A 22761-nucleotide genomic window follows, 5' to 3' on the forward strand; every position below is an offset into this window, starting at 1 on the left:
TTACTGCTACATGTTTTTCAGTAGCCGGCTTCAGGCTGAATTATATGAAGTGAGGGGAAAACAGGAAGATAGTCTGAACTGCTGTACAGGAAGACAGTAACCTGAATAGGCCAGATTGCGTTACATCATCCTGTTACCTAATTCTGCCTAATAAGAGGCACACTGAACAATCCCATCATTATATATAGATGTACAAGCTTGTGAGTGTGTATACCGGAACTTAGCTACACTCAAAAGGTTTTATTTGGAGGGATCATAAAGAGTTTCACAAACGTCACTTAAAATTTAAGATCAAATACAAAGGCTTTCTAATAATGAGTTATTTATTTTTGGTGTTAAACAGCCTATGGTAACAGGAGTCCCACATTAGGAAGTGGAGCTTGCTGGAGACTCCGCTGTGTAGTATGGAAGGCTCTCCCAGTCTCCCATTTCAGCAAAGCTTCAAATTTCATGTATTCACAAGAGCCTTATATGCCAAGCTAGTGTTATTACACCTCGTGTGAGTTCTCCATATATTCCTATGGAGCTATGACTGGAGGGTACAGTTCACTCATGTATCCTTCTCCCCCTGGTAGATTCTTTATGCAACATACAGACCACATGCTTGGCCTCCAATTGGGTGGGTAAAACTTAATAAAATTGCTAAGTGGGCATTTTGTCGAAGAAGGTCTATTTTGCATACACATCCCTCTAAAGTCCTGTACACACGCTATATTAAATTTGCCTGAGGCAAGCGATAACGGCCGCCTCTGCCGATGATCCAGCATGTGTAGAGCTGCCCCCAGGCAGGTCAATTCCTCTGAGCAACAGCCGATAGCTTTGTTTAACCCACTCCCCACTCTTTTGGCCCTCCTCCCCCTGCATAGCAACAGAACACGTCCTTAGCCTGCAGGCTAAATACGCATCTGTACAACCTCGGCCCAATGATGTCGATTGAGGGAAAAAACTTGGCCCTATAGGCTACTCAACTCGGGAGGGGGAACCCTTGGGATCCTCAAGAGGATTCCCCTGACCTCCTCCACCAACCATTTCCAGCTCTAGAACCCCCCCCCCCCCCAAAAAAAAAGCGTTTTGTTTGTTGACAGCTAGCACATATGCACTAGCATGAATACGCTTGGGATACGGTGGAAAAAACAGAGCCCAATTGGGAGCCGCCTGTGCAATAGCACAGACTCAATTGGGCTCTGCTTTTTCCACAAGAGTTCAAGTGAGTCCGAGCTACTGCGCAGGCTTCATGGGGTTTCAGAGCTGGATCGAGCCGATGAAGGAGAACGGGGGGAAGCATCTAGGGTGCAGTGGCTTCCACCTCCTAAAGTAAGTATCCATTTGGGAGCATTTCAAACCTCCAAGGTTTGCTTTAAGTTGTATCAATACTAAAGAACTCTGCTACTTACAAAATCTATGGCTAAGCTCCCCTCACAAAATATTGTATGCGTTACTTTCTTGTTTTCACAGCTGCAGCTCTGTCCCATACAAAGTCTAGTCTCTAGTGTGAAAACAGGAGCATCACCTCAGATTAATATCTGACCCTTCTTGGCCCCAGCAATGTAAACAAACTTCAGGCAAGAAAGCAGCAGAGGCAGCGATAACCCTTTAGTGTCTGAAGCAGAGGTTGGCTCTTACTTAGTTACCCCTGCCTGCATTGTGCACTATTATGAAAAAGAGTTGACAGATTCTACAGCTCTGGCCAGCAAGGTGAGATGATATTCTGCATTGTTAAACCGGTGTCATCTAGTATGTAAATCACAACAGTGACGGAATCAAGTAGGGAGACGTTTTGTTCAGGTCTGCTTTAATGTTACCTGGTGATACCTACAAACATCTAAAGATTCTATTGGCCAAGCAAAAGCCTTTCTTAAAATGGCATTGGAAAAGTTACACGCCTCGAATTTCCAGGTGTCATGTGACATATGACTGGCCACTCTTTTTGTAGAAAGGATAAAGAAAATGATTACCAAGGGGACATCATCCTCCTATCGTGAGTTTCGGTGCTTGCAAATTAATCTTAAACCTTATGATAGAACATCACAAATAAAAAAAAAATTATATAAATATATTAATAGGTATGGTCCCTCCAGAAGGTTAAAAATATAAATAAAAGTCTTTAAGTTTTTTCAACACGTATCTCTTAAGTGTAAAAGGGCACTGGGTAAAGAAAGAAGTCTTCATAGAATGACACATTAGATGTAGGCAGGGAAAGGAGAAGGCATTAAATTAATTCACAGTACTGGAGATCAGACAAGATGAAACAGGTTTTGCAGAGCACACGAAATTAAAGATTTGTGGTAATTACAGTGCCTTTGGCACCTATGGCGTTGACGACAGGCCAGCTAAACCACTATGAGAAAGTGCTAGGAGAATCCTGAGAAGTTTCTGTACATGATTCCTCAACGGGACATCTCAACCCCTGGAGGGACCACACCACGCAGCTCTCACGGGAGGAAGGAATAATATATGTATATATGTACACAAAGAGCAGAGAAGGCTACAGAGATGGTCCCAGCCTTCAATCTCAGAGTAAGCCGCGGATGAAACTGGTGTCCAGATGGACAATCAACATTCTGATGAAGGACATCTCTTTCCTGGTGTTCTCAAAGATGATCCTGGGGTCATCAGATTGGCATCGCAGACAATTAGGCGCCATGACCATAGCTAGGTTGTTGACATCCATCTTGGTTGTGCCCACATTGGAAGGCTGAGAGAAAATCTGTGTAGCAAAAATAAAAGTTATACATTCAGAATGTGTTCATGCAACCTCTAAATAAAAATTGAAGGGCAGGGGGGGGGGGGGGGGGGGGTTAGAATCACTTGTTAAAGTGGACCTGATGATTGCTAAAAAAAAAAAAAAAAAAAGAGATTTGCTTACCTGGGGCTTCTCCCAGCCCCCTGCAGCCGTCCTGTCCTGCACCGCTCAAAGATCCTCCGTTCCTCCGCTGCGGCTCTGTTTCTTCACCACTGACTTACAATTCGTCGCCCACAGCGCTTGCACGGCCCTGGCTGCGCGCACCCTCGTTCACTCCACCGTGACGGTAGCGTCCTGCCCAGGCGCAGTACAGGAAAATCTCTACTGCATCTGCAGAGGATGCTTTCAGCGCTGGGAGCAAAAATGAGGACGCGCATGGCCAGGGCCACGCAGGTGCAGAGGACAGCGACCGGTGAACAGAGAAAATGAACCACGGCGGGGGACCAAAGGATCGGCAGATCCAGGTAAGTAAGCCCCAGTTAAGTGACATTTTTTTTTTAAGCAATATTCGGGTTCCCTTTAAAGCTGAATTCAATCCAAAGCATTTTTAGTTTGGATACACCAAAGGACTATTAAAACATATGCCCGAGTTGTATGAGTGTCACAACAGGAAGGGAAGGTATTTCTTCACACTGTATTGACGCTGGGGGTAAGTCTGTTTATAAAATTCAGAGAATGCTCACATTCGAAACTACATTCGAAACTAAGTAAGATAAAATACTTTGATTACTACATAAAAATATATCTATAATCCATCAAAAGATGATATGGATATATAAATATATATATTATAGTAGAGATAAAACACAACAATCCATCAACAAAACCATTACAGTCAGTCTAACGCCGTGGACCAGGAGCACTTTTAGGCACTCCAGCCAAAGCATGGGTGTGGCCATGCACCAGCATGTGGGTGTGGTCATGGGTGGGGCCAAATTTACGTGAACTTCAGTGGTCTAAGTAGGCAGGCCCAGCAAACTGTTGGATGAAGCCGCCCTCTCCATTAATGCAGAAAAAGATAACATGCAGCATATGACATAAATAGGCAGTGTCACTTAAATAAATGGGACATGCTGGGTGCTGTGCGGTGTTATGCTGGGCGTTGTGGTACCTCTGTGAGGCATTCTGGGTGTTGTGGTAACATGCTGGAAGCTGTAGTGCCTTGAGCCAACATAGGGAGCATGCATAGTTGTGTGTGTCCTCACTGTTCCTCCCCCCGACCCCCCACTTCCCAGCAGAGTAGCACAGCGGGAGGAACTACTCATCTCCTCCATCGGCTCTCCAAGTCTGAAGTCATCCTCTGTAGCTGGCGATTCTCCCCCTAGCATCCGAGAATCAGACGCTAGGAGCTCTAGCATCTTATTCATTCTCAGATACTAGGGGGAGAAGCTCGGAAGAGAAGATGTCTGCAGAATCTGGAGACTAAGCGGCCGGAGGTGAGTACTGCCACCCACTGCCAGGGGGACATCCGGTGCACATGCCACTGATCTTTAGAGCTAGCAACGCCCCTGCCGTGGACTCAGTCTATCTAATTTCCAAGTGTTTTCAGAGTGGCTATTAGTCCTCAAAGCGCAGACTTCCAGCTACTAATCAGGCTGGGTGGGAGAGGAGAGGGGGAGCTTTTTATGTTGTCTACTTAGAAAAAATTCAAAAAGCAAAAAGCCTCAGGTAGGTGGCAGTGGGGTGAGGATTTTGAATACAATTATTTTTGGTATTCTTAGCTTTAATATTACACCACTGTAAAAGCTCTGTGCTTGTTTTTTCATATATACACAAGCAGACTGCTAATAGTAGGGGCACAATGAGTATAGAAGACAAGCTGGCTGCCCTGTAGCTCCTCCCACCACATGGTTGTAATTCCCATCCACACAGCAGCGGCTGGTTCCAGTATGGGCTACTCTGACACTTCCAGCTCCACAAGCTGCTCCAATAAAACCTAATCTGTTTCGCTTTTACACACATATCTGTTTCACTTATGGATCCTGTTTGGGTGTAGCAATTAAAGGAGAAAGACAGGACTATTTATGGCGCCTTGTTAAGTATCTGCACATGGCACGCTCTGCCATGTCTCTGGGCACTTGTGTAGCATGGTGCCCATTAAAGCCAGACTCCAGGTACAAACTGTTTCCTAACGCTGAGTTAGCAGAACTTATTGTAATCTATAGAAGAAGTGGCTTGGTTAGCCAAAGTCAAATATATTACTTTTAAAGCACCTGGTCGGGAAGTCTTATACCATCCATTTCCTGTAGCAGTTTTCCAGACTCGCGCCTCTGATCTTATCACACAGCTCAGTCTGTGTGCCACCGCCTTAAAGTCTGCCCAACAGAAATCACATCCAGCCAAGCAACCGTTTTACCTAATGGGGCTGCTCTTTACTCCTCCAACTTAGTGGCTTTATGTGTGACTAGACTTAGCTTAGACTTGGGGTTCTTAGCTTCAGAAGCCCCATTTGGCAACAAAAGAAACCAGATGATATTTAGAACTATGCAAATGAAGCTTCTGCAGCTTAACACACGACCAGAAGTAGATAAGTGGAGGGATTCACATTTTAGGCTGTGTGGGTTGAGCTACCATGGCTCGGATTGGATTATCCTGCTGCTTAAACTGGAAGGGGGCGGGGACTGACTCACATCCCTGAGAACAATGCAGCCTATAGCAGTAGTAGTCAGTGGCACAGGGAGTGGCCAGTGTCTGGGATTTATCATTTAAAGAGGAACTCCAGTGAAAATAATGTAATAAAAAGTGCTTCATTTTTACAATAATTATGTATAAATGATTTAGTCAGCGTTTGCCCATTGTAAAATCTTTTAAATCCCTGATTTACATTCTGAAATTTATTACATGGTGACATTTTTACTGCTGGCAAGTGATGTAGCTGCTGCTCGCTGTTTTGGCAATTGGAAACAGCTGTAAACAGCTATTTCCCACAATGCAACAGGGTTCACAGACAGGAAACTGCCAGGAGTACGTACTCAAGAGTTTCTTGTAGGAGGGGTTTCACACAATATCAGCCATACAGCAACCCCTGATGATCTGTTTGTGAAAAGGAATAGATTTCTCATGTAAAAGGGGGTATAAGCTACTGATTGGGATAAAGTTCAATTCTTGGTCGGAGTTTCTTTTTAACCTAAGTGACTTATTTGACTTCAGCTACATCCACACAGACAGAAGTCTGCATCTCAGTGCGTGCCTACGTAGATCCATAGATTTAGGAAAACATTTGTGCCTGGAGTGGGGCTTTAGCCACTTTCGCACCGTGCATCTCTGGCCCCTTAAAGACCAGATACTTTTTTTTTTTTCAAAACATGAACTGTGATCACTGTGATTGGCTCACAGTAATCACAGGGTCAGGAGCCAATGGCTCCTGACCCTGTGAAAGATACGGTAAGCTCTGCTGTCAGTGTGACAGCAGAGCACATGGGAGCAGCAACTGAGTGGTACGAGTGATTAAAATCGATGCCTTGGAAGGAATATCAGGGCATAGATTTCAAACACTGCCGCCCGGAATCGGTTAAAGAAATGGAAAAAAAAAAACAACTCAGTATGGCCAAGCAACTACTTGTTATGGCATAAAGGTCAATTCTTTCTTCAGTTCTTCTAAATTGGTTCCAATATTATGTATCTTCACAAGTTGAGGAATGTCATGTTTAGTTGCATTACATTACACAACCTGTATTTTGGGTTCATGTGTCCTTTTCAGAGGATAACTTGTCTAGCAGGAAACTGAACCTGTTGGAAAAGCTATTTGCGCTCAAAGCTACAAACTGTATCCAGCACAGGAGGTTATCACCAACCCAATGGAAGCAATCCGGGGCACAGTACACCTGGTAAAAGGTGCCCATACATCTAGCAATGTATGGGCAGATCGACCATGATTGAATCTGATTGAAGAGAGATCTGTTGCCTGCCCATACACCACAGACCAATCCCTGATAGAGTTTAGCATGAAATCTATCAGGAATTGGTCTAGTGACGCCGCCCCCACCACCTGCCTGGCCACCCCCACAGTGTCAACCCTGGTGCCGCAAGTGCTGTAGCACGTGGTGACATGTGACATCACACACATGCCCTTGGTGCCACAAGACAAGACAAATAACATTTATATCGCGCTTTTCTCCTGGTGGACTGAAAGCACTTCAGAGCTGCGGCCACTTAAGGCACAGTCCATGGGCAACCAGGATCATTAGGGAGAGTTGCCCAAAGACTCCTCACTGTTTTATGTACTAGCTTAGCTTCAGCCGGGATTCAAACCCAGGCCAAAGGGTCAAATCTAATGCTGGGGATACACAGGTCATTTCTGGTGCTCGATTCTGCGCCAGATTTGCTGCACGTTTCCCACTCGATTCTCTTTTTTCAACATGTCTGGCACTGATTTTTTGGGTCAATCGGGCCAAGGAAATTGCTAGATGTATGGCCATGTTAATGATGCATGCTACAGAGCCCACCCTGCGTTTTAGATTTAGAGATGTTTAGGTGTCCCTGGACAGATACATGGAAACACATGGTCCTGTGCAGTGGACATACCTGCAGGAAGTACCTAGGGCAGATACATGGAAACACATGGGGTTGATTCACTATAACAAATAGTGTGCCTTATCAGAGCTTACATGTCTTATCACAGTTAACATGCCAATCAGAGTTAAAGGACTTACGAGGCCAACTATGTAAAAAAAGTGAATTACTTGCCTCTCCGTTTCAGGCACGGAGGATGCCGTCCGCACCCTCCGTGCCGCACCGCCGGGTCCCCCCGCTCATTCTCCCTCCGGGCAGCTCTAGGGCCAACCCCTCCGATCCACGCTACGTAGCGTGGGGATAATGAGCGGGGGGACCCGGCGGAGCGGCACGGAGGGCGCGGACGGCGTCCTCCGTGCCTGAAACGGAGAGGCAAGTAATTAACTTTTTTTACACAGTTGGCCTCGTAAGTCCTTTAAGGGGCTCATACACTGGTTGATTTCAGCCATTGATCGATCGATTCTATCAAATCTAACCATCGATCGATTTGTGACTGATTTCGATCGATTTGATCTATCTGACAGGATGGAAAATCTAGGTCGATCTGCTACTGGCAGCAGATCAATGGCCAATAGAGTTGCATTGGATCTAATGGTCCAATAATGCATTAAGATTGATTTCCAATAGATTTCATTCTGATCTATTGGAAATCTGTTCCTAGTGTGTGGCACACATCAGATAGATTCCTGTCAGATTCAACTTGACAGGCATCTGACAGAAATCTATCTGATGGTCGAATGTGCTACAAATCTATAAGTGTATGGCCACCTTTAGTGTGCCTTATCAGAGTAACATAGCGAACGTTACGAACTTATGCCTACTAATTGGCAATGACGAGAGCTCCACTCGTCCTGCCCTGAGCCCCTGTGGGTCCAATCACTTTAAAGAATATTATCCCCACACTTTGACTGGCCCAATAGGCTGCCTATCAAGTTTCCTGTCAAGTGACAGGCAGCCTGTTGGGCCAATCAAAGTGCTGGGATAATGTCCTTTAAAGTGATTGGACCGGCAGGGGCTCAGGGCAGGACGAGTGGAGCTCTCGTCATTGCCAATTAGCAGGCATAAGTGCATAGCGCTCATTATGCTACTCTGACAGGGCATGCTAACCCTGATAAGGCATGTTAACTCTGATAAGGCACAGTATTTGTCATAGTGAATCAACCCCATGGTCTTGTGCAGTGGACATACCTGCAGGAAGTAACTAGGGCAGATACATAGTAACACATGGTCCTGTGCAGTGGACATACCTGCAGGAAGTAACTAGGGAAGATACATAGTAACACATGGTCTTGTGCAGTGGACATACCTGCAGGAAGTAACTAGGGCAGATACATAGAAACACATGGTCCTGTGCAGTGCACATACCTGCAGGAAGTAACTAGGGCAGATACATAGAAACACTTGGTCCTGTGCAGTGGACATACCTGCAAGAAGTAACGAGGGCAGATACATAGTAACACTTAGTCCTGTGCAGTGGACATACCTGCAGGAAGTGACTAGGGCAGATACATAGAAACACGTGGTCCTGTGCAGTGGACATACCTGCAGGAACACATGGTCCTGTGCAGTGGACATAGCTGCAGGAAGCAACTAGGGCAGATACATAGAAACACATGGTCCTGTGCAGTGAACATACCTGCAGGAAGTAACTAGGGCAGATACATAGAAACACGTTGTCCTGTGCAGTGGACATGCCTGCAGGAAGTAAGTAGGGCAGATACATAGAAACACATGGTCCTGTGCAGTGGACATACCTGCACGAAGTAACTAGGGCAGATACATAGAAACGCATGGTCCTGTGCAGTGGACATACCTGCAGGAAGTGGATGAGATAACACAGCACCAGCCGGTTGAGCTCAGGAAGCTGCTGGACCACGGACACTGCTAAGTCTGGGTTCTCATAGTTGCTAATGCACTGCTTGTAGAATTGCTGAGGGATGAGGGGCTCCTCTAGCTCCCGATACCAGAGCTTCAGCAGGGATGCTAAGGGAAAAGGAAGCATACAGCTTTACAATACATTATATTGAGTTTCTGTCACATACAATAAAAATGCAGAGTTTGCATAAGCAACAAGTCCAATAATAGTTGAAAAAGTACCTCTATCGTCTTATCTTATAGGCTTATGTCTACATATTCTCCTTATGAACAGAGCAGAAACTGCTTTGTCCTCCCGTGGGCCACCCAGCAACCGCTGTGAATTAGCATAGTAGCTGGGGGAGGGAATTGTGCCACAAAATGGATGTCTGAAGAAGAGGAATGGGCATCCTGCTGTCTGCTAGACATTCGTGACACAGGTCAGAAAAGTTTGTCACAGGTTATGTGATTAGTAATATGGGGTAAAATATGACAGATATTTCAGCTTTATTAATACTGACAAATATCTACTAGTGACAGGAAGGAGGGTGGGGGGAGGGAATAGGGGGAGCAGGTGGCGCTAATAAACTTGGAAACTCTCCAGACACTAATAGTGCCTCAAGGCGTTCCTCTATTTCTGCATGGAGGAGTGTAACCATGTCAGCAGGAGGTGAGCTCACAGACTGCCACAGATTCCTGAGCAATCTTTATGTCCTGCTCAAGCATCCAGCATTGCTGCTTGTCATCACCACCCTGAGATTCCTTATAAGACTGAACTTGATAACAGCACGCTTCAACACAGGGATCATCAAAGAAGAGCTGACGGACTTTCTCTAACCTGATCTGACTCCATTCCATCAACTCTGCATTCCTGCGGCCGAGAGCTGTGGAAAACGCAGCTGCAGGTGATGAGAAAGATCTGCTTAAAATGGCAACCTGTACAGTAATCTCAGGGCTAATTGAGCTATATCTTCCACAGGAAACTAAGCACATAAGGTGTATAAATAAATAGTGATGGCAGTAGGGGAATGCGTTTCAGGAGATCAGGTTTAGGCTATTTTTCCATTACAGTGGAGCTCTGTCGCCCAATTTTAAATCACCTTTATGGCAAAGAAACAGCTACACTCGCCTTTTGTGCACAAGTCACAGTTGGTAAAGGTAACGGCGATATCCTGACTGCTGTTCAGTCTAACCAAGCATCTGACATTACAGAGAATAACAGGGAAAAGATGCAACATCTTGCTTTGTAGCATGGGAAAGGGTGTGGCCAAGGGGCCACTCACCCTCGCAGTGTACAAGGTCCTGGAACTGTGTGTTCAATTACAGGTAGCATCTGGTGAGCCCAGCCACGGACTTGGCTTCTTAGGCTTCCACTACCGATGCAGTTATGAGCCACTAAAATTCCCAACATACACAGAAAACATGGGTGTATTTACCTGGTACGGTGGGGTCTGCAAGATTTTCTGGTATCCTCCACTGTTCCACCTGTAGCTTCAGTGCATTCACCTCATCGATGTCTCCCGGTACCCTGTACATTAAATGAACAGAGAATAAATTAATCTAGCTCAGCTATTAGTTTTGATGTTTTGAGGCTAGGTACTGGATTGTTTGAATCCTGGTTTCCTTATTCGGAAACCCGGATAATGCCGTCCAAAGCAGTTTAGCACCATTACGATTGGAGAGTGTCACGTATTTCGTTCCACATTGCATTCACATGACTCCGATGCTTCCTCTTTACAGCTTGGAAAAAGGAAACATCTCAGTCTCGGCTTAGGAGGAGAAAGTATTGGAGTCCAGCTTGGAATGAGGAAGCATTGGAGTCCCGGGTTGGAAGGAGGAACAATCGGAATACTGGCTTGGAAGGAGGAAGCATTGGAGTCTCGGCTTGGAAGGAGGAAGCATCGGAATCCTGGCTTGGAAGGAGGAAGCATAGTAATCTTGGCTTGGAAGGAGGAAGCATCGTAATCCTGGCTTGGAAGGAGGAAGCATCGGAATACTGGCTTGGAAGGAGGAAGCATCGGAATACTGGTGTGGAAGGAGGAAGCATTGGAGTCCCGGCTTGGAAGGAGGAAGCATCGGAATCCTGGCTTGGAAGGAGGAAGCATTGGAGTCCTGGCTTGGAAGGAGGAAGCATCGGAATCCTGGCTTGGAAGGAGGAAGCATCGGAATCCTGGCTTGGAAGGAGGAAGCATCGGAATCCTGGCTTGGAAGGAGTAAGCATCGGAATCCTGGCTTGGAAGGAGTAAGCATCGGAATCCTGGCTTGGAGGGAGGAAGCATCGGAATCCTGGCTTGGAAGGAGGAAGCATCGGAATCCTGGCTTGGAAGGAGGAAGAATCGGAATACTGGCTTGGAAGGAGGAAGCACTGGAGTCCCGGCTTGGAAGGAGGAAGCATCGGAATCCCGGCTTGGAAGGAGGAAGCATCAGAATCCTGGTTTGGAAGGAGGAAGCATCGGAATCCTGGCTTGGAAGGAGGAAGCTTCGGAATCCTGGCTTGTAAGGAGGAAGCTTCGAAATCCTGGCTTGGAAGGAGGAAGCATCAGAATCCCGGCTTGGAAGGAGGAAGCATCGGAATCCTGGCTTGGAAGGAGGAAGCATAGGAGTCCCAGATTGCAAAGGAGGAAGCATTGGAATCCTGGCTTGGAAAAAGGAAGAATCAAAGCCCCAGGTTGGAAGGAGGAAACATCTAAGTCCCGGCATGGAAGGAGGAAACATCGGAGTCTTGGCTTGGAAGGAGGTAGCATCAGAGTCCTGGATTGGAAGGAGGAAGCATCGAAGTCCTGGATTGGAAGGAGGAAGCATCAGTCATGTGAAGCACCACATAGGACGCAACTCCGTGACTGTCTCCGATCGTAATGGTGCTGAACTGCTTTGGACGGCATTATCCAAGTTTCCGAATAAGGAACCCTGGATTCGGACGACAACATTAATTACTAACATACGTCAATAAAAGCCTTTAAGACCGCCATCAAATATACAATCTTGATTGCACAAGCTTACTAAATATATGTAGCGGAAGGGTAGCACCTTGTATTCCCACATGCGGTGAGATTGTACAACCCAGAGTGCATGGACTTTTGGATTTTAGGTGAAGAGCTCTACACCCACAATCAAAGGACTTTTCTTTTTGGCCCAGTGAGACAGTTGTTTTGCACTGGATGGTGCCTTTGCTACAACAATGGAAGGTGTTAGTGAATAATAGTATACCCTATAGCAAGTTCTTCTATAAGAAAAGAGGGTGTAAAAAGACATTTAATAAAGTATGAGGAACTTAGATGCAATCTCCTGAAACAATATCTCAATAGAGGCTTGAGATGGGAAGGTTGAGTAGCACAAAGAGGCTGTTAATGTATAATGTTACCATTACATAAGAATGACAATGGTAATGCAAGAATATCACTGTCTTGAATGATGATACTTTTTAAGCTTTATGTAAATAGTCCAGATAGACCATCCTCAAGATATGATGGATGAGTAAAGGTACAAGGATATCACTTTTCACATACAAAAAAAGTTTCTTCCCATTTCATCTAGCGTTCCACTTTAGCATGTACTTCCTGAAAGGATAAGATTAATCCTTACACTTTACATGAGCTGTTTCAGGCTATTCAGGCCTTCATCGGTGCACAGTATGGACTGGATATGACTGTGAGGGTGATGTGATGGTGGCCAGGTAAAATAGCAAGAACCACAACTGAACCACTGCCTATTTTTTTTACCTCCTTAAAGGGGAACTGAAGTAAGAGGTATACGGAGGCTGCCTGCTGGTCTATTTCTCTGCAGTAGTATCTGAATAACACCAGAAACAAGCATGCAGATAGTCTTGTCAGATCTGACTTTAAAGTCAGAAACACCTGATCTGCTGCATGCTTGTTCAGGGGCTATGGCTAATAGTATTAGAGGCAGAGGATCAGCAGGGCTGCCAGGCAACTGGTATTGCTTAAAAGGAAATAAATATGGCAGCCTCCATGTACCTCTCTCTTCAGTTCCCCTTTAAATCAGATGGAACTCACTCTATTTCTGAGTCAGTGGAGATTATAGCAGACAAATGTTTTGTTTGTTACTGGTCACTAGTGATCTGTTGCCCAGGTATCACAAGCCTAATAACATGGACCCCCTGACAAAGGCTTTAAAGTCGAAACCCTGGGTTGGGTGATAATTTAGATGTGCAACAAACCCAAGAAATTACAGCAAGCCCAAATAATGTAGGAGGAGGAGACACAGAGGATGAGCTGGAGTAAATAGGCATTGACTACCACTGACCATCTGAGTGCTGAGCTCTTGGTGTGTAATGAACAGGCATTGGAATAACCCTAGCGGACTGGACCTCATGCACCAACCTATCTGTGGTATGTCTAATGATTTTTCCCTGGAGGTGTTACCACTATACGGGCTTGATTGCCTTTTGCTGCAGCCCCAGGAAATCTTCTGTGTTGACCAAAAAAATAAATGATGACAATTACTGGAGTTATGAGATGGCACAGAAGAACTTGGGAGGCACCTACCTAAATATTCCCTCGGTCCGCTCTCCTCCCAGAGCCAGCACCTGCTGAGAGAGCTGCGTCTGTACCCATGGTAACCGGCGGTCCGGATACACAGACTTCTGTCTCTCCATAATTTCCTCCAAGGAGCTGCCAAACAGAGATGGTGTCAAGATGGCACTTCGGGCTTGTTCAATCTCTTCAAGCGTTGGCTTCCTCAGACCCTGAGATGGGAAAATAAAAGACATTTAACAAAAAGGTCAGCCTGTACCTCAAATGACTGCAATGAGTAACTCCGGTATATAAACCACAGGTCACGCCTAAACAGTTCTGAGACATGCCTGTAGTGTACTATAATGCATCTGTTTAAATGTGGAGTATCAAATATCAGTGCAAAACCTCATCAAAGTCTGTCTCAACTACAGTATATATTCACAACAGACAGGCAGTAACCCTAATGGGAAAGCCTTTTGTCGTTCGGAGGGTCACGGTCACTGACATAAACAGATTTAATTGAATTTGAAAAGCTTTGATTGTATACACACATGCAAGTTATTGAAGTCACATTTATGCATGGGTTCCCTGAGATCTGAACTTTTTCAAAAGAGTTCCTTACAGAATAAAATGCTTGAGAAAGGGTGGTGTAAAGGAGTACATGGGTGGAACACAAGGTGAAGGGGAGGAGCCCCGATTAGGCGGAATGAAGCCTTGTACACACATATAAACGAAACAGGTAATTTCGGCACGCGCTCTTCCCTGTGCTACTCCTGATCTCGGCGCCACCATAGACATAATGTTCAATACAAGGCTGTACAGGTGTTGCTGGCCTCCATGCCCACAGGGAACGCCACACAGCGGGGCAGGGTGATTGGCGAGAACAGTTCCCTCAGCCGGCGCTCCGAAAAGTCAAACCAACACTTCTCTGTTTAATTTTCCTTTTAGAATACATACAGAAAGTGCAGCGAGAGCACAGAGAAAACCAGAGTAAAGTTACCTCTAAAGCTGAATACTCAACTTCCGTTTGGATTGGGGAATCTCACGGCGACGCCTCCCGATGAATGAGGTTCCCCAATTCATCTTTCTGCTTGCTGCCGTAAGAGAAGTGTGCTCTTTGCGTATATATCTTCAGCAGCCACTGGATACATAGAGGATGCACTTCTCCTGAGTATACTGGCCCCGACAGGCTGAAGTGACAGGACCCGGTATCGGAGCTGCAGACATCGGAGGACAGCGGCGTGGGAGTGATCCGTGCGGATGGGGCTGGAGGAAGCCTCAGGTATGTATAAAAAGTTTTCTTTATACCAGCTCTGGTTTCCTTTAAAGATCCGACCCGCCATGACAGTTGTTATCGCCGCACATTGCAAGGCGTCGTTTGCTTAATTGCGGCCTGTTCCAACATCGCAAGATCACTGAAACGATCACTTATCGCTTAAAAAATTACCGGTCATTAGAAGAATCACGCGAAAAATCACAGGGTGGGTACAGGCCTTAAAGGGAACCAGAGAGGAATGATTTATGAAAATAGAAAAGAGATTTTATACATACCTGGGGCTTCTTCCAGCCCCAGAAGCCTGGATCGCTCCCACGCCGCCATCCTCCGCTTCCTGGATCCACCGGTACCGGGCCCGTCACTTCCGGCGGACGCGGCCAATTGTCCGCATCACAGGGGCTCCCTCCATACACGTACGCATGCGGCTGCGCAGTAGGCAGCCGCACGCGTACCTGTATGGAGGGAGCACCCTGTGATGCGGAGAATTGGCCGCGTCCGCCAGCTGACTGGCGGCAATGACGGGACTCGGTACCGGCGGATCCAGGCAGCTGAGGACGGCGGCGTGGGAGCAATCCGTGCGTATGGGGCTGGAGGAAGCCCCAGGTATGTATAAAATCTTTTATTGAACCTCTCTGGTTCCCTTTAAAGCGGATCCGAAATGAAAAACTAACTATAACAAGTAATTTGTCTATATATCTTATCTAAAGTTTAGCTGCAAACAGCTTTAATAGAAAATGATTATTTCTTCCTGTGACACAATGACAGCAGCCATGTTGTTTGTAAACATTACACAGAGGCAGGCGTATCTGTATCTTGATCACTAAGCCTGTGAAAAAAACCTAATCCCCCCTCCTCCCTTCTGCCTCTGAAATCAATGGCTAGTAACACCTCCTCCTCCTCCTGCCCAGACTAAGCTCCCATGAGCCATTGCTACTGCCAAGGCTCTCTGAAAACCTGTGGGCGTGGTTTATTTAGTTTATAGGGAATTAGAGTATTAAAGCAAAAACAAAAAAGTATTTGGCTTGAGGAATGCCCTATAAACAATAGGAAAGGAACACAATTATGCAATGAGTAAAAGTTCACCTCCGATCCACTTTAAGTTTAGCTACATGTAGCTTCCAGGATGAACAAAGCAGGCAAAAGACAGGATCAAGGGCGGCGTTTGCTTGAATGACGGTACCGAACGGTACCAAACGTTTGAATGGACAGTACTTGAGTGACAAGCACCACGGCCATTGTTTAACGCCGCAGCGAGGACTATGTTAACCGGCCCTAAAGGAGAAAGCAGTACTTATTTTACCCTGAATCAAACTTTAAAATCCCTTCAAGGTGTATTATATGGAAGAGCTTTAATAGCTGGGATTGTCCGCAGAGATATTTGGCAGCTCTGAGTTACGCAGGCGAGGGTAGCCTGTACTGTACATGACTTATAGCTCAGGATACGGAGGATGACATATTGCACAACACAGAGGTCTGCAAATCCCACACTCTGGTCTGCCTGCCGGTGACAGCAGCACGCTCAGATTTGGCAGGAGTGCAGGGCTCTGAATTGCACCCCAGCTGAGACTTAATGACATGTCCTTACATGGGGATGTTAAAATCCACAATGAAACAGAGAGAAAAAAATAAATCAAACCGCAAGTGAAGGATCAGAGCCCATCTGAGGTGAAGCCAGGAAACAAAGACTCCCCCCACCCCTCACTGCAGTGTTATTTACCGGTATGTGTAGTGTGGATTTAACAAGCAGGGTTTGGACCAAACAAAGCCGGACACATCTGTCTAGTAAAGTTTCTGTAATGCCATTCTAAATTCCCAACTCTGCACTAGGAAATTGACAGCTACGATCTGATTGGTTGCCTTAAGGTGCCCATAGGTGCCAAGTGATGTATGGATAGACTGACCAAGAGACAGATCTGTATCTGTTCTGAGAGAGATCTGTTGCATGTCTATACATTGCAGACCGATTACCGATAGATTTCAGCATGAACGTTTTACACGTTGAGGGACAGCGGCTGGGGGTCTGTCGTGTACGTTGGTTGACACGATATCAAACAGTGTTACCGCCGCACATCTGATCAAGCACTTTTTGACGTGAGATCTTTTCAGCATGTCCGAATGATGCATTGACCAATTTTAGCCTGAAATCGATCGAATCATCCATTGGGCGGACAAGTTACAACACCGAATTTCATCCAATTTGATAAAATTACCGAATTGGATGGTCGATCGGACCAAATAATCGAGAAACACAATGCAATATTCACTCCCGATCAGTGAACAAATGTTCATTGGTTGGGAGTGAATTATTCTGATGGCCATTCTAAAATAGCCAGGTAACAACCGACTTGCTGGTCTTTTAAGGATGGGGCCAGGCACCGGAAGTCGAATGATGTTGGGTCTTCGGGACGGCTTTGCAGGACAAGGCACCGCAGGCAACTATAACTTTTTTACAGCAAGGTTGCAGGATTTTGTTAATCAGTGTGGAGGTCCGCTTCAAATATTGATCTCGCTTGCATGGAACTCAGCGTGTGTTGGCGAGGGCAAGAAGTGTCTTGTTGGCTAAGACCAGCCCCATGCAGCTAATTAAGCTGGCCAAAATGATCAGTTCCTCTCACAGACGACAAGCGAGCCACTGTACATACTGTATGTGCATGACAGATGACAGGCAAGCCACTGTACGTATGTGTACAGCAGGCAAGCCACTGTCCACATGTGTATGATTGTTTGCCATTTCTGTGTGATGGACGACCCTTCAGGAAACTGACTGGAATGATAGATTTCCCCAAAAACTCCCCATAGAACTCCTTGTGTGTGCACCTTACTCAGCTGTCTAACTTGTTACACCATTTCCACTTGTTACTTCAGCAGAATGTTATTTTAGGATTGCAGTAAAACAAATACAGTAAGACTACCCTCCTATTTACTCCTTGCTTTTAGACCAGTTACCCAAGGCACGGAATACAGCTGATCGCTGTGGAAAAGCCCCGTCTACTCAATGCGATGAAATCTGAGCTTCAAGTCTCGGGTTCCACAGAGAACAACACAGAAAACAGGAAGAGATGCACAGCAAGAAGTTTCTGAAATCTGATTATATATCCAAAGGACGAGGTCATCTATGCCGTTAAAGTGTAATGACAGTTTTCCTGATTGTTTTATTCTTTGTTTTACTTGCTGCACCACTCCAGAGCTTCTCATCTCCTCCTCGGCTGTCTGTAGCTACACACACATTCACATACCATAGTCAGTATCCCTGTATTTCCTTTTACTTCCCAAAGGCGCTCATGGTCCTGGACGAAAGCTGTTCAGCACTTTTATTGACCTGGGGAAGCGGGCCAAAACCAGTGAAACGCGTTGTCTATTGTGCACGAATAAATGTACCTTTGCCATTCACTACTGATTTGTCCTTCTGAGAAGGTAAGACGTTACATTTCTCATCTATATAACAGTTCATAGTTGTTAATTATCAAGGGCGCCTCCACCAGTGTTTTTAGTATACTTTCACACCACAGGCACTCCCCATTCAAACCCCCCCCCCTCCCCCCATTCTCACTTAAAGGCCTTTAAAGAAGTCCTCGGTTGAGGGCCAGGTAATACAACCCGGGCAGATACCTCCCAGCAGATGCATTGCCTGCCAACGTAGACGCAAGCACAGCACCCGTCATACTCCCTCCACCAGCAAATCAAGTGCACAGCACAGCTACAGGGTTGTTATGAGGCAGTGAGTGCAGTGAGTACACAACTGTCAATATATATCTCTTAATTTATGTAGGATGTTGCTCTATTTGATTCGTGAATCAATGCTCACATCATCAGGTGCATCTCAGACATATCAAATATACTAATAGCCCACTGTGTATATGTACACAAATAGGGGGAAAGCAATTCATCCCCCCCACCCACCCTACCCCCACCTAAATGAAGGACAGAGAATAGGGATTACTGTATATGTAGTGACATCTTGCAGACCCCCACTGAACTCAATTGCGTACCCCAAAAACTTTAACCCAAACGTCAGTAAAATGCAGCATGCGCTATGTATGCTGTGGGGAAAGGTTGAACTGCATTAGTGGAAAAGGGGCAGCACAATTAACATAATTATGGTGGCCTTGTGACAAGCATGTGTTCCGCAAATCGAATTGGCTTTCAGCAGAGGCTGGTTATGTGAACAAGAACTAGATGGAACTATTTCCATGCAAACTAAATAGGCGTAATATATAAGAACTTCCTCCTTGCGTTTCCTAGTGCCTTATATTCTCTAATAATGTCACACTTGATATCACAGTGACTGTTTAAGGGCCGGTTCAGATGGGTGTTAAATGACGGCTGTGGCATTTGGATGAGACGCTAGGGGACACCAGTCTGAATGTGTCTGCGCCCATAAATGATCCACTTTCCAGAAAGATTGATCATTAATAGATTGGAAACGATCACTGGAGAAGACAACGATAAGCAATCTGATCACACTAAAATAATAATTCTAAAATTCAGATAGGCAGAATGACCGATAGAATGATTGGCATCATTAACAGTACTCGATCCGATCAATCGTACTGTTAATGAGCACCTTACTGCATACATGCAAAAACAGCATCCTGCTCCTGCTAAACTCCCTGCGGCGTTAATTACATTTCCCCCTCCAGGTTTCCATTGGCTCAGGGGGTTAGACGAAAATCAGCTGCCAGCTATTCCTGGTGGCCGCATTACGCTATTTTTATATTATGACTGTCTGATATAGCCGTAATTCACATTATGGCCTGCATGGTGCGCCCAAATTTCCCTGCGCCGTTCTGCACAGTTTTGCAACTTACTACACACATTGTATATGTCATGAAAAGCTATTACTGTTTCCCTTTTTACTCCTTGAGCCATTACATTTTGATTGGTTAAAAATGTGCATGTTTGATAGTAAAGCAGCACATATAATGGAACAGATCAAATATAGCGAGAAAGAGGACCTGAAAATAGCTAGAAGCTCACCTGCAGCACAGAGGAATAGATTATTTGTGATATCATCGTTTACACCTAGAAAATAATGGGGCAGTGAGGAACCGTTTCAGCCAGAATGTTATTCTTAACACTTCACGGAGCAACCAAACGTCACAGTCACTTTATTTACCTAGAAATACGATGTTTACACTGCTCTGTAAAGGCTGCCACTTTCAAAAGGTCTAAGCTAAATTCCAAGTCACTGAGCAAATAATCACACTGAAACACACGCCGTATCCAATTTCTACCCAAACGTAACCCGTTTTCATTATGGGGACATAGGAAGACCTTCTGTTCCTCGCAGACACAAAGACGTCTTCTGTACAGGAAAGTGCTGACAACTAGAAAGTATTCCGGACAGGTTTCAAACTTTTATGCGCATCTGTTCCCCCTGCCGGCCATACAAGTTAAATAGCCCACATTTGCAAAAATATCGGATGAATGCCCAAGTGACATCTCACGGACCTGCGAATGCTGGTTACATGACTTTGGGCTCTATTCACAAAGCATTACCACATTCGGTAATGCTGAAAACAGCTGATTTTACCAATGATCTTCCACATTCCAATTCACTAAACCCATCACTAAACCCATCACCGCACAGAAAATAAACATTACCGACTAGTGAGGTAAACTACCGTCTTGTGCGGTAATTGCCTCAAGAAATTCCGCATTAAGTTTACCAGCCAAAAGCAGCTGATAAGTTGCTCTCCCCATGCTGTCTCTGTGCGTTAGATTTGACAGACAACCTTTGGGGAGAGCCAGGCAGCCAATAGGGAGAGCCTTACAGCCATGCTTCTCAGGGTAATCGGGTGGGACTTTCAGTGTAGCAAAGCAGAGGATAGAAATTTTCAACGGTACACCTACATCCCTTTAGATGTGCTTATCTGTATTGTAGCATACAGAAGAGCTCCCCCTGGTGGCTGCAGCACATCTAAAGGGATAACAGGGTTGCACTGTAGGGAAAACCTCTGAGTCCTACACACAGCTCCCCTGCCTGCTCGCCGACCTGATACATGCTGGTAAGTCACACTTACCGACCATGGATTCGTGAATTGAGGCATGTTTGTACGGTAAATTACCGAACTTCTGTGTGTTTGTTTAAAAAAAATCTGGTTTGTAAAATACCGCATTGGGTATTTTAGACCCTTTTCTCCAATTTCACAATGATTTTCACAGGTGCGGTAGAAGTTTGGTAATTTACTGAAAAATGTTGCTTTCATTCACCAAGCCCTGTTCAGTATGCAGAAATGTGCAGTAGGTTTTTGCAGCAGGCTCTACAGACTGGTCTGCATTAGTAGTTCCTGTGTCCTGTGACAGTTTGTTATTTGTTGCCCCTGAAGAAGCAGGTTGTTCCTGTGAAACGGCTGTCAGGCCTTCACTTTACCTATTGTCAGGTGTTTTGGGATGTATTAAAGGTGTGCGGTGATCTTCAGTGGCTGGTGCCCAGATTCTTTCCTCTACCTATGCTAGCTATATAGATCTGCACATCTAAAGTGATGCAGTGATGCAGCCTCTTTGAATGTTTCCTTCTCCTCCACTGTCATGTCCCGCCCACTAGTGCAACGGATCAAGCAGGAGGGGGAGGATTTGCCTATTGGCTCTCCACTTTCTGCCAATGCTATCACATGTTATTAGCTATTTTCCAACAGATCAGAGCTGGAGATATATACTGAACATCTCTCTTGGCTTTACCACATGCTCATATCTTTGTGAATTGACATTTACTGACATGTGTTGAGGTATTTACTGCACAAGTTGGTAATTTAACTCACTGGTAGGAAATTTCCACTTGCCATGCGGTAACAGCCTTAGTGAATTGACATTTCACTAAATGTTTGGTACAATCAGCTGTTATCTGCATTATGGCATGCGGAAATGCTTTCTGAATTGAAACCTTGATGTCACAGAGCGCAGCATTAGACATCAATGGTGCATTTCATTCAGCAAATGCAATATCTAATTAAACTAGCTATATGTAATTACGGGTTATTGGATAGCCTCATTGTGTATTGAAAGCTGTAAAGTCTCATTTTTTGGGACTGGAAATAACACTGAATTGAAGAACAACACGATTATGGCTCAGGGTCACACAAGTTCCCAGCACTAGACAGATAATCTGCCTAAAATAGTTACAGATGGCGCCTACTTTTTAAAAGCAAATCTGAGCTTATTTTAAAATAAAAAACATAAGGCCTTGTCTGTGACTGTAAATGACAGTAAGCTACGATTACTGTCATCCGCTGAGATCTGGACTCGATCCCTACGGCAACAGTTCGGGTTTGAAATTTGAGGCAATTTGTTTGGGCACCGGTGCTGAACTAAAGTCCTTACTTTGGTGGTGAGGAGATGGACCGGTTGTCTGGCTCTCATTCCAAGCTGTTTTGGTTATGGAGTCAAGAGTGCAAGAAGATTACAGTGCAGGTGATAGGTTATGCACTGGAGCTGAAGCAGAATTGATAGGTGAAGATGATGAAAGGTGAGCATCGGATAGGAGTTGGTGTCCGAATGGGTTGAGGAATATATTTAGCTTATAAGTAGCGTTAGAAAGTGTCGGTATTTGGGGTGAGGGGAAAAAAGGGGGTTCCCTTAACCATTTCAGCCCGCGGGTATTTTTCACGTTATGCATCAGAGCAATTTTCACCTCCCATTCATTGGCCAATAACTTTATCACTAATTATCACAATTAATTGATCTATATCTTGTTTTTTTCTTCCACCAATTAGGCTTTCTTTGGGTGGTACATTTTGCTAAGAATTGTTTTTTTTCTAAATGCATTTTTACAGGAATATTGAGGAAAAAAATCATTATTTCTCAGTTTTCGGCCATTATAGCTTTAAAATAATACATGCGACCATAATTAAAACCTATGTATTTTATTTGCCTATTTGTCCCGGTTATTACACCAATTATGT

At 45.1% G+C, this 22761-nt stretch overlaps 1 protein-coding gene across 7 annotated transcripts in view; it reads right to left on the reverse strand.

Annotated features, from left to right (window-relative positions):
- Positions 1-305: 305 nt before the first annotated feature.
- Positions 306-22761, reverse strand: part of LOC137542203 (rho GTPase-activating protein 39-like) — a 246130-nt gene continuing 223674 nt past the window's right edge. For all 7 annotated transcript variants that reach the window (XM_068263943.1, XM_068263946.1, XM_068263940.1 and 4 more), the window contains 4 exons: positions 13615-13814; positions 10546-10637; positions 9069-9238; positions 306-2707 (listed from right to left, as the gene is read on the reverse strand). In XM_068263943.1, coding sequence (XP_068120044.1) covers positions 2513-2707; positions 9069-9238; positions 10546-10637; positions 13615-13814 — 657 coding nt within the window. In that variant the 3' untranslated portion in view covers positions 306-2512. The remainder of the gene's footprint in view (positions 2708-9068; positions 9239-10545; positions 10638-13614; positions 13815-22761) is intronic.

The sequence above is a fragment of the Hyperolius riggenbachi genome, chromosome 12 (assembly GCF_040937935.1).
Source record: "Hyperolius riggenbachi isolate aHypRig1 chromosome 12, aHypRig1.pri, whole genome shotgun sequence".
Lineage (NCBI taxonomy): Eukaryota > Metazoa > Chordata > Amphibia > Anura > Hyperoliidae > Hyperolius > Hyperolius riggenbachi.